Raw genomic sequence first — 12,297 nt, forward strand, 5'->3', positions numbered from 1 at the left:
GCGAGGGCTCCACCCGTTCCAGAAAGCTGGCCGGGTGGCTGCCTGCTTGGTTTGGGCTCGCTGTGAGTGACCTGGTTCGGCGGAGGTGGCATAGAGTCACTGAAAACCGCAATGTTTTTAAAAATAGAAGAGGGTCCCCTCCCCGCTGTGGTCGTTCTGCATCTGCAGCCCGACATCACTCTCCCCCATCAGTCAGCGACGACTCCCCCGGCCCGTGACGTCACTGCCAAAGGGTGTATTTTAAAGCAGGCTGGTGGGAGGGGTGGAAACCACACGAGGGCACGTCTGATGCACTGTGTTGGTGACATCAGTGTTATTCCAGAGATATTCATAGGGCAGACATAAAAAATAAATAAAAAGAGAGCGAAGTGAGAGGGTAGCGCTGAATGCAGTGAGCGGCAGCGAGAAAGAAAGCTAGCCTGAGGGAACAAACTTTGCATACTGGCACATGAACCAAAGCCTGAGCGTGTGGGCTTGTGTTGTGAGGCATTGTGTGCATGCGTGTGTGTGTGTGTGTGTGTGTGTGACAACAGAGATTAGACCGTAACCAGCAAACAGGCAGCAAAGCCGGGGAAAAGACCTGAATAATCTACTTGAGCAAATATGTGAAACCGCGGCACTTTCTCCTCCTCCATCCGTCTATAGCTCCAACTGTTCATCTCCCTCCTCATTTCTCTCTCACACACTCCCCCTTCTGTTTTCACATCTCTCCCTCCGATCCTCTCACTATTCTGACTCCCCTGAAGTGCTTATGCACTGAAGCTTATGCAAATGGCTGTCGTTTCTCCCATTCCAGTCAAGGCGGGGTGACATAAGACAGGGTGGCGGTTTATATTCCCTGCTTTGTGGACAATTAAAAAAAAAAGGAGTGAGGACCTCTGCTCTAGAATGAAGATAGCGGACTCAGCTTTAAAGCCACTGAAGGGTAAAGCGATGCCTCCTATTGAGGCATGTTCCCCCTGTGGTTGGGAATTAAAAAGGGCTTTTCTGCAGCAGACAAAGGCCAGAGTAACTGGCACCATTCAGGAGCCTGCTACGCTCTAGACTTTCTCCGACGAGGCCTTTCTGGGTAATATGCCGGCGTGGCGTTGTCGGCAACCGCGTGCCAGCGGCAGCCAGCGGTTCTGTGCTCGGAGACAACACCAACGGCAGGCAGCTCAGAGGATCGCCGGTTACGTAACGGCCTCCGCCGTCAGCTGTGACCTCTCAGCCCTCGACAACTCCGAGAAGCAAGCTGTAACCAGCATTTGCGTCTACTGCAGATGATCATAACAACTGTTTTAACTGATAGATTATATCTCTGATTGCTTCGGGCATCTACTACTACAGAGTCCTCTATTCTGTAGGCAGTTAGTGTCTTTATGATCGTTTCATGCTGAAGGAAACTTATGAGCACATCTGTGAGAATCTTTGTGGAGGAACTCAGTTTTACAGATCTGACGGTTAAATCAACGAATAGATAAGTCGAGTGTTGACTGAGAATTTCTTTGGTCAAGGACAGCAATCATTTTGAGCACGAGCATGCATTTAAAAGTTCAGAGAGCTAGTAGTACGATCCCAATGCAGCACCAGTCGACAGACCAACTCAACACTGACAGTTGATGCCACAGCTGCTCACCCAACAATGTCTGACCTGCCCATCAACATGTGAACAGCTGCCACTGCCGGCTCTGAAATCATTGTCGCAATGTCATGTATCAAAAATACTACGAACATTAATGACAGGATCACATCTGCTTCCATCAGAAACAAAAAAAAAACACTCCTTCCAACACACCGAGATAAGAAAAGACTTCTAGGCTTCTCCTAACGTGACCCTCGGCCGCTCGCATCGCAGAAGCTTCTATTGTCAACAACACACTGCGGAGGGAATCGTCCTCGGAGAGAACAGTGCAAGTGTTAACCTCTGACACCGAGGGCAGCGTGGTGTCTCCGCTGGTTTTGTCAATCATTACACGGACAGAAGGCGAGCGCGAGAATAAAACACCATCAAGTCATCTAACTGAATTACATAACGTACTTTAAATAGCTATGCCTTGTACTCTTTTATGCTTAAATAGCCCTCATAGAGCGCATCACCAGGTCAGCATCTGGACTGAAGATGTCAATAACTGAAATTCAATCATTAATGCATTTGTAGTATGACTATGGAGGGCTGAGGCTGGTTGTGACACAATTAACCCATCGGTGGGACACAGGGGGTCTCACACCAGCATTCCTTGTCTGATTAAGGCCATGTGACTGCAGGTTCACCCTCGGAGGCAACATCTCCCAGCAACCCACCCCCCCCCCCCCCCCCCCCCCCCCACACACACACACACACACACAGTGCGGAGACACCCCGCCGGCCTAACCTGACATTTCAGCTGCTGAGGGAGAAAGACAGACACATATAGATTGAAATGCCTCGTGCAGACAGAGAGGCCTGGTGGACCCTTGGCTCATGGCCAGGATGAAATGAAATAATCCACTCTACTCGCAGTGTAATGCTCAGCCAATGCAAACACACACTCCTGCTAGAACAAATGCAATGTGTATGCTCGCTGCAAACTGCTGGCATTTTCACGGGTGGCTGTGACGAGTGTGTGTGGCAGCAGCAGCAGCAGCAGCAGCAGCAGCGTGTTCTGCTGTGAACCCCAAACACCCACACAAACTGGCATTAGATATTCTATTTGTGTCAGCATTCAAGCTTCTACACTTTCTCTCACAGGGTGAGGATTGTTCAATGTCGTGTCCTAAACTTGCAGGGAGAAAAAAACAACAGCTTTGCTTTTAAGGGATACTTCAGAGAGGGATGTGTAGTGTGCGTGCGTGCGTGCGTGCGTGCGTGTGTGTTGTTGTTGTTGTTGTTGTGAGGGATTACAGTGGGAAAGTTAAGTGTGTGACTGCAGCCAGGTTCAGTCCGGCAGGCCGTTTTGATTGGACGCCAGGACGCACGCGTGCTTTATCTCCAAGTGAATTAAATCTAGCCAACAGCTGACTCAAGGGGTGCTGCCTCTGCCTAGAGTGCCATTCATTCATCTCCGCTGTAATAGACAAAGCAGAGCGCTACAAACACTGCACCGGTCACTGCAGTGGTGCCCACCACATTACGAGACCTTCCTACCATGAATGGATTCCACAGTCTGAGGACACCACGTAGCGCATTAACTGTTGGCTATGTTTTTAGAGTTAATGGGAACGGTATTATTTATTCAGCACCAATGTGATGAAGGGTCCTGTCCGACCACAGCTGCAGAGAAACTGTGTGTAATACCGGACATGAAGTTAAAGTAGTTCTCTGGGAATTAATTACTCATTCATAAGCCTAATTTGTCGCCTACCAATAAACGCTCTGCAGGCGGTTTCATTAGCGTGGGTTTAACTGGAGCATTTTAGAGTCGTATAATGTTTTATATGCTGTTTCAGAGGCTGCAGGGAATAAAAAGATGCTAAACGTGCTAACCACAAAATAATGGCAATCAGTGACTTTGGTTTAAAAATGTCTGCCAGCACAAGCTTTGAAATCGCACATTGATTTTGACTTTACTACTAACCAGTCTGCCACTGCAGAAATGCTAAATCTATTATTTAAAAAAAACAGCCAGCAACACTAGACTTCCATAATTGAAATGCCATGAATGGATAACCTCTTTGCCAGGGAGGGAATGCCATCACACTGTCCATTACGTCACCTAATGACATTTCCCTGGCTGCCCACAGGGAGACACAGTGGGAGTTTGTGTGTGTGTGTGTGTGTGTGTGCGCACAGGAATACACTTTACCTTGGTGCAGTAGAGCATCCAGACCTCGTACAGTCTCTCCTTGGATGCCATGGTGCCAGTGATCGGCACCCTCTGTAGAGTCCACCGAGGTCACTTCCCTGGCTGCTTCATGGTTTTCAGTCACGAGCTGAACCTCTGCTGCTGGCCTTCAGCGCTCAGCATCATGACTGCTGTCCAACTCTGGACAAGGTGTAAACACTCCTTCAGATGTGATCAAAACGGATGGTAGGCGTGTTGTGGCAGGAAACTGTCCCAAGACTTATTCCATGGCGGAGGAGAGCTGTGTAGTCCCGGGCCTGTACTTCCACTTCTTCGGCTCTTCCTCGGAGAACCACAGGGTATTCCCAGCAGTGTTTGCGCTATAAACGATAACAACACAGACAATTAACTCTCACAGAGGCGGATGTGTTGTCACGGGCAGACGCCTGGCAGTGGTCTTCGCCGCTAGCAGCAATACTTCCAGTAACGCTGGTCCCGGTGCACTTTGAGCTGCCCTGCTGGCTCCGAAAGAAGACGGACTGAGTGGTTTAACCACACGACAAAAACACACACCGTTAATAATGTCTGTTTCTGTAGCGTGCTATTAGCTAGAAGCAGAGTTGCTCGTTCCTGTGACAGCTGCACAACGCCCTCGGTTATCCTCGGCAAACTTACTGTTTCAGTCGACCTTACCTGACCAAGCTAACGTTAGCTCAAAGCTAGCTGTCAAAAAAAGCCTATTTCTATTTTTTTTTCTTTCTTCGCCTCTCTTTCTCCTCCTCCTCCTCCTCCTCCTCCTCCTCCTCCTCCTCCTCCTCCTCATGTGACATAAACGCCTCGTCCTCCCGAGCCCGCTCGGCTACAAACGTTTCATTCAAAATATAATATGAATATAAATACCTGGTAACGTCTATTGGAACCGTCGAGAAACCGAAGACCTCTCACCTGTGTAACGAGAAGACCAACTGTCACTGATGTTGTAAATGTGTCAAGTAGCCGACACAGACACCGCGCATTCAACCGACAGCAACTTCCGGTCAATGTACGTTTTGATTTATGTCAAAATAAGAGAGCCCACCTTGAAAGGACTTTTTCTTTTTTGTCAGATGTATTATCCCAAAAAAATGATATTCTATTACAACGTGATGTACTGCTTGAAAACATTTTTTTAATCGTTTAATGTTCGGTATCTTACTTTCAAATTGAGTCAGGGTCAAGTCAATTCTTCAATACTGTATATTCAATGGTAGATTGTATCGTTAGTCACACAGGGGTGTGGTACAATTAACCTGGCTCTCACAGGAAATGAATATGCCTCATTTTTGCCACAAGACAACTCTAGTGGTATTGGTTAAATACAATGGGACTTTTAATTTTAACTTTTAATTTGGTAGGGGAACCGGATACACAATACACTGCAGCAACTGGCACATAAATACCCAGCAAGTAAACATATTTAGTACTAAACTGTTTCAATATAGAATACGTGTTTCTCTTTTTTTGGCGTATTCGGCTTGTTTATGATTAAAAAAAACTATAAAAAACACGGAATACGTGGCTTGCAATATTTATCATAACACTCGGTGTGTTTGCGACTTTTTATCCACTTTACGTTGTCGATGTGGAGCTACGTGGTTGCTAAGCGCAGGGCTCAGGTTTGTTTTCATGTCATGCTGCCATCTAGTGGAGCAGTACTGCTATGTATTACAAGCCTTACGTCGATGTATTTCTGTGATTAAATGTGACGGGGATGTATTTGTATTACATTTGAATTACTGTATAATAATATAAGCAAACTGGCAAAAGTAGCGCTGCCTTTCTAATTATTTTTTTTAGATTAGGAATGTCCTTATCGGTCAATAACAAAAAAACAAGTGGATATAGCACAGAGAGGAACTAGCAAACGAGGAAATTACAAAACAAAAGGTTGAATGCTTTTCCCTTTTTTTTAGAGAAGTAAATGGACTCCGGATGGGAAATACTTCTTGTTGGCCATTTCTCTCCAAAACTCTTTTTGTTTTTTTCAACGTAGCAGTGCACAGAACACACAAGCCCCTCACATCACCTGAAAGAACCAGTGACTCGACAGTCACACACTCACCTGTATGGATGACGTCGTTGCCACCTGCTGGTTTGGTTTAGAAGTCTCCTCATGCGCCCAGAAGAAGCCGACATCATCTGCTCGCCTCTACGTGCACAAATCAAAACAGCCGCTGACAGTTCGGCTTCATGAGATTATAGGAACAAATATTTGGGTTATTCACATAAATTATAATGTATAATACTTTTGTCTACAGTTGATTCACTTTGTAAAGCAAAGAAAAGGGTCCTTTTATGAAGGATTGTCAAAAACCTTTCTATTAACACAAAACTATAAAAGAAATATTCAAGGCTCAACAAGAAGGTTGGAAATAAAATGTAGTATATTTAGTATATATATATCTATATATAAGGCTCATACAGCTACCATGTTTGATATGTACTGTAGATCACAGTTCTCATACACAGTACACGTAATCACAGTTACAGATGGATCATATTCAGAATGCAGGTTTCATGAAAACATAAAGGCATTGTTGGAGAGGCGGTCACAGTAGAAATATTCTTTTGGGATGACTCACTGGCGATAATTCACCTACTGACTGTTTCTAACTCCTACATGGGACACTAGCTTTATTCTAGAGCCAAGTTTATCTTATTATTCCTATGTTTTCCAATGCATATGGTGAAACACTGTGTGCATATAGCTTCAAACATACAGCAGAAAGACATTTACATTTTGGATTGTGGCAAGTTTTCTAAACATTTAGGACATTAGTGTAATTTCAGATGCAGTCTCAAACTGGTCTTTTGTGTAATATGTTGCCAACTTGATCCCCGATTTTGAAGCCAGTATTAAAAGTATGCCGAATCAGCTATAAGCACTTCCTGTTTGTAATGTACTCACGGGTGTGGGGGCGACCATCATTAGATTACTTTGATGCAGAAGAGAACTTAAAAGCGTGAGAATTCTCTCTATCATCTTTTTATTCTTCGACTGCGACGGACATGCGAGATAACGACATCCTCGCAAAGCGGAAGTCACAAACAAATCTAAAATGAGTGGATCGCGTCTTTGTGGTCAGATGTGTTTTGCTTTCTGAGTGCGAATTTTGAAGCAAATTGACTCTGAATGAAAACTTCTGATATAGATGAACATATATGCACGTGTGCTGGAAATACCTCATGTACCTCAGTATTAACTATTCACAGTCTGAATACATAAAAACTCCGGAAAGGAAAAAACCCACCCTCACATCGTCACTTGTGCTTCAGGTTTTTTTTTGTCCGTACCTGTAAGGATTTACCTTTCTGATGTATTCACTTATATATTTCAGATTTAGTTAACACGGTCCTCCATTGTTCAGAATACTTTGAGGAGAACAGGTACAACAGTCACCTAAAAAATGACCATCATGGATGGAAATATGAAGAGCATACTGTAAAAACAACAGGCGTTGCTCACAAATTGCTGTATTTTCAGGGTGGACTTTTCCTTTAACTCGTTGTTGCATTTATCTCAGAAGGAAGTGTGATTATAAGTCAACTAATTGTTCTTTTGTGCTGTGAATGTTGACAGTCCATTGTTCTTATCATCATCATCATCATCTTCATCATGGATCGTTAATGTGTAATCCAGAGCAGCATCTTTGATCGAGCACTTTCAGTCCCGTCACCGTCCCACGACGCAAACTCTGTATATATGCATCAGACAAACATAAAAAAACCCACGAAACTACTTTAGAAAAAGGCTCAGAGAGTCGGGTTACTGATATAAAATAAAAGCACAGTAGGATTTGGCCTCATTGCTTCGATTGTCTTTGTGTTTGGCTTGCTAGTCAGGATTTGGAGATTTTCGGGGGCAGACGTTGTGGGGTTAGGAGAAGTCCCACGCCGCCTCGGCGGAGGCCGACACCGGAGCGTGGCAGGACGGGGCGGGGGGCCAGGATACCGGAGGGTCCTCGGGGCTGGTGAGGGGCACTGCTGGGTACATGAGGCTGAGGAAGGTGTCTCTGGTGTGCCTCTTCACCTGTCGCAGAACCACACAACTTTGATTAAACACGGTTGAAGTCGTGGGGAATCCCGTAACCCATACTGATTATATTTATTATCTCCCACCAATGTTTTATGTGTAAACCGAGCTGAGGACTAAGAGGCTGAATGAACCCACCTGCTTGAAGAAGGCGTGGGTCAACAGTGTAGATGCTGACGGTCTATGGAAGACAAAAGAAAAGGATGCATGCATTAAAGTCTGTGTGCTGCGATATGGTATTTGTCATTAAAGTCGACCGGCCCTTTAACGCACTGACCTGCGCTCAGGCTGCTGCTGCAGACACAGCTGGACCAGGTTGTGCAGGGTGACCGAGTGGTTTTTGGGCGCGGGGCTCTGGGGTCGGTCGGCGGGAGGCGCGGTGGCGCTGTGCGTCATGCTTCCGGTGGCCACGCTCTCGCCGATGCCGGAGTCCACCCCGGACCGCGACACCTTCAGCCCCCTCAGCTCGCCCAGCGGGAAGGGAGCCACGTCCAGCAGGCAGCAGTGGGAGCCGCGCAGCTTCTGAAGCAGCATCTGGACGGGGAGATTCAAACAACGGCCCTTTAAAGCTAAATGTGCACGGGCGTATTCTTCTTAAAGGGCACACATCATGCCCATTTTCAGGTTCTAATGAGCCTGCATGTGACAGACTGTAGGAAGAGGAGTTGAATCACACGTTTTCTGATCTAGGCAGTTACCTGAGTGGGGGGCATGTCCTGGAAAGGCACCCTGCCACTGACCAGCTCACAGGCCACGATGCCTAAACTGTAGATATCCGACTTCACTCCGTAGCCGTGCAGGTCCTACTGAGGGCAACACGGTGGGGGAGAGGCGAGACAGGATACATTAGGAACAAGGCACCGACACTGACACATCGTTTCTAGATCTAGGGAGTCCTCACCTGTCGCAGCAGTTCGGGGCTGAGCCAGGGCAACAGGGCGGGGCTGTGGTGGGGCATGTCGAACACCGTCCTCATCTTCTTCCCGTCGCGCATCATGCTGTAAACACTGTGGAGCCCTGAGAGGTAGACACGCCCCTCCCCAGACAGCAGGATATGACTGGCCTTCACCCCTCTGACAGGAGAGGAATATGTGGACAGACATTAAGTATTTGAAATACTTCTCTCTCTCTTGTTAATACAGACTAACGTCTCCCACTGACCGGTGAACGTAGCCCATCCGGTGCAGGTATTCCAATGCTTTCAGCGCGCCGTACAGCAAGTACGCTATCAGGGATTCACTCATTCCATCTGGGAAATATGTTCGGAGTAAGGAGTCTGCAGAGCCTGCAGGCAAGAGAGGAAAACCTCAGTGATTTATTTTAATTTAGAGACAGTGGGAACACATTTTGGCCCTCAGAAGGTTCTTCTATAAATAAATGGACCAATAAAGAGCTATTGTCTATCATTGTGCACAGTGCCATGTTTCACAATCGCTACATTTGAAGGATTTTAAAGGGAAAAACGAAACGCAGAAAAGTGAATAGTGGTGTAGCAGTGGCTGACCGTAGGCCATGAGGGGCGTGAGGACCCAGAGCTGGCAGCAGCAGCCGAAAACCAGGCGAGAGGTCAGCAGGTTGGGGTGACGGAACACCCTGGACAGCAGGACCTCGTTCTGGGGTTTTGAGACAGAATCAGACGTGAACACACCTGGGTGGAAAGCAGCTGTTATGCCGAAAAAACGGGTTTTTGAAACCCCAAAATAAGCTCACCATGAGCTGCAGCAGCTCCTCCTCTGTGCACTCGTCCAGGTTGGTGTGCTTGACGGCCACCGGCTGGCCAGTCGGGACGTGGCGCGCCATGTTCACCCGGCTCAGGTTATTGAAGCCCCTCCCTGTGACACAAGAGAATTTACTCAGAGTGAAACCTTCCCCCGGGAGAGGAAACTAGCTGCCTGACTGAAGTGCATGTGGTGGTGTTCTCACCCAGCTCGGACAGCAGCTGGTAGTGGGCCGGCTCAGCCGACAGCCCCGTGATGTCATCGCCACCTGCCGGCCCTTGCAGGGTGTACTCAGAACCGTCAGAGCTCTACAGGGGACGTCCATGCACGTATATTACACATTTATACATTCAGTAACTCAAACACAGACGCACACGCAGTCGCTTTAGATGTGCTTCCCGGTGATCCACGACCTTCATCGACCAAAAGACTATTTAGTGGTGAGGTAATGTGTGAGGGGGCCAGAGGGTGGCACTGTGACACTGTGCAGAGCAAAGGGTTGGTAGGGGGTGGGGATGCTTGCAGTTTTTAAGAGATGGAGACAGATTTCTCTCTCAGCATCAGACAGCCACATGTGTTTCTGATGCAGCTTTGTTCATAACACACATCAGCTGAGCCAGCATGTTGCCTGTATCACCAGGGGGAGATGACCTTACACACCAGCAGTGCATTTTAATAGTGAGCGCTGCGTTAAGTATATGTAGTTGTAGAAGAATATCATAAAACAGCCAAACTCTCTGGTGGAATCAATTAAATCAATAATGTTGATTATCGGTGATAATCAAAACAACAAAACAACCCCTGATGATGTCATGGTGATGTCATCAGGGTTGCTTTGACTTCAGCTCCACACTGTTACAAAAGCCTGTGTTGTAAACTGGAAGTATAAGAGACATGGGCAAAAAAAAGATCTGCTCATGTTTTTTTTTTGTGTTAGAATGTTAAATTGATGGAGCACCCCTTTAAAATGTTACCGACAGCTTTAACAGCTGCAATGCGATCCCAAAGGTCGAGCAGCCCCGGACAGACGGATGAATGAACAGTGATGACGTGATGGAGAGCATCAGTGTGACGCCTGTCTCCGTGCTGACAGTGTCTTTGGCTACTGACCAGGAACTGGTGGCTGATGTCCTCATATTGCTCCTCTATGTCCAGCGGCTGGACTTGAGTGTGGGAGATGCAGGAACAGTCCTGGTGAAGGGGGGGGGAGGGAGTAGGAGGAGCACAGGTGAGACATGCCCTGCAGGACAACGGAAGAGGTGGAGAGGAAACATGGGAGCTTGGGAGAGGAGGGTCAGGGGTGAGGCAAGAGCAGCAAGCATCTGGGGAATCTGTGCTGGGGGTGGGGCCACAGGGCATTTTATCGGAAGTGGTGAGAGAACCAGAGTGACAATAACAGGCAACAATAAGAGGCAGCCGGGTGACTGATGTGTCCCCACAGAGCAAGATGAGAGCTGCATACATAATTAGATGTCCATTAGATGTGAGCGATGCACAGCAGCGTCTCATATTTTCCCATCTATATTATGCATGTCAGTGCAGATGCAGTGGGGTTCTCACACATGCCACCTAAGGCATGATCGACATGTTATTTACCTCAGAAAAACACATTTTTGCATCGCCATCAGAAAGACTGATTGAATTTGCTTCATCAACATCTGCTAGATCACAACTCAGCAACACGCACATAAAACAAAAAGCACGCAGCGTGATATTCTTACCAAGAAAGACATCGAGTCCTTTTGGCGACGGTAGAATCAAAGGCTCTGCTATTCATCCGCTCATGGGGCCAAGGGAGAGCGGCCGCGAAAGGAGGGAGACAGGGGGAGGGGAAGAGGATGATGGTGTAACAGGAGACGAGCGTTGATTTCCCCCCCTCACTACACTAGAGAGCAGCCAGCGTCCGTCAGTCCTACCGTGGGCATTCATCCATCCATCCTGGCTGAATCAGGTGATCTGGAGATCCGAGCATATGATATGAAAGTCACCAGCAAATATCCCCATCCAGTGGGTCGGATAATAAAGCCCGGGAAAACTGCACATTCCCGATGAGAAGTTAACATAAATGTATGCAGCTTTGTCGTCCTAACACTGGGTTAACTACTATCCAACATTAATAATGTCGCTGTACAATTATTAAACTCAATTCCACTTCACTGTTAGGATTAACTGCAGCCATTTTAGTTTAACCAGAACGCGGCTATTTTTTCAAACCGACGGTGAAAGTCGTCAGTTAGCCGACATGTAGGCTATTTATCCAATTTCGGGTGACATTATCTTAACGCACGTTGGTTCATAACTGCGTGGTGAAAGAAATACGGGACAGGAAACGCAAAAACATAAACACAACAAGCATCTTGAAGGTCTCTCGTTTCCGTAGCTATGCTCACCGAGTGTAACGTTAGCTATGAACATATGTGTATAGTTCAAGCTTTACGCTAACGTTAGCTCAGTTAAACTAGCTGTTATATTTATTGTAACGCTATTTACTACTTGTAGTAACGTTACCCTGTAATGAAAAGAAGTTGCTTACCGTCTCCTCTCGGCTGCAACTCGAGCGCTTCGACGTAAACAAGTTAAAAATACAAAAGAGAGTCTGATATGTTAAGCGACGTTGTGTCTATAAACTCCATAGTCTTCCATTTTGTTTGGCTAGATTATACGGGCTGTGAAAGAAGTGTCGCGTTTTACAGTCAGTACCGAACTGCACGACATCCTAACGCGAAAATGCAATATTTTTTTGACAGGACTTTTAATTTGACAC

General features: G+C 46.7%; 2 protein-coding genes across 9 annotated transcripts in view; both read right to left on the reverse strand.

Moving 5' to 3' along the window:
- The window catches only part of nbeal1 (neurobeachin-like 1), a 32,587-nt gene extending 27,885 nt beyond the window's left edge, over positions 1-4,702 (reverse strand). For 4 of the 5 annotated variants that reach the window (XM_079185654.1, XM_079185652.1, XM_079185653.1 and 1 more), the window contains exon 1: positions 3,765-4,402. In XM_079185654.1, the coding sequence (XP_079041780.1) occupies positions 3,765-3,815 (51 nt within the window). In that variant the 5' untranslated portion in view covers positions 3,816-4,402. Of the gene's footprint in view, positions 1-3,764; positions 4,403-4,643 lie in introns of those variants that run through there. The other variant, XM_079185651.1, reaches the window with a different exon arrangement.
- A 1,499-nt stretch (positions 4,703-6,201) lies between these two features.
- On the reverse strand, positions 6,202-12,297 carry stradb (STE20 related adaptor beta). Of its 4 annotated transcripts, XM_079185481.1 has the most exons (12): positions 12,067-12,297; positions 11,255-11,489; positions 10,644-10,724; positions 9,739-9,841; positions 9,526-9,647; positions 9,320-9,428; positions 8,977-9,100; positions 8,717-8,888; positions 8,514-8,618; positions 8,093-8,349; positions 7,954-7,996; positions 6,202-7,812 (listed from the first exon to the last, which is right to left on the reverse strand). In XM_079185481.1, exons 2-12 carry the CDS (start codon positions 11,264-11,266, stop codon positions 7,660-7,662), a joined length of 1,281 nt encoding a protein of 426 aa, XP_079041607.1. In that variant the 5' UTR covers positions 11,267-11,489; positions 12,067-12,297; the 3' UTR covers positions 6,202-7,659. The 4 variants fall into 4 exon arrangements, with proteins under 4 accessions (XP_079041607.1, XP_079041608.1, XP_079041606.1 ...); XM_079185482.1 differs by lacking the exon at positions 10,644-10,724; XM_079185480.1 differs by lacking the exons at positions 11,255-11,489; positions 12,067-12,297 and having other exon boundaries at positions 10,644-11,143.

The sequence above is a fragment of the Pholis gunnellus genome (genome assembly GCF_910591455.1).
Source record: "Pholis gunnellus genome assembly, chromosome: 24".
Taxonomy (NCBI): Eukaryota; Metazoa; Chordata; class Actinopteri; order Perciformes; family Pholidae; genus Pholis; species Pholis gunnellus.

Coding starts and splice junctions, on each gene's coding strand:
- stradb (XM_079185480.1), bottom strand. CDS start 11,042: ATGAGACGCTGCTGTGCATCGCTCACATCTAATGGACATCTAATTATG. Junction 9,429..9,525: donor AGGAGCTGCTGCAGCTCATG/GTGAGCTTATTT, acceptor TCAAAACCCCAG/AACGAGGTCCTGCTGTCCAG. Junction 7,997..8,092: donor CAGCAGCAGCCTGAGCGCAG/GTCAGTGCGTTA, acceptor TGTCTTCCATAG/ACCGTCAGCATCTACACTGT.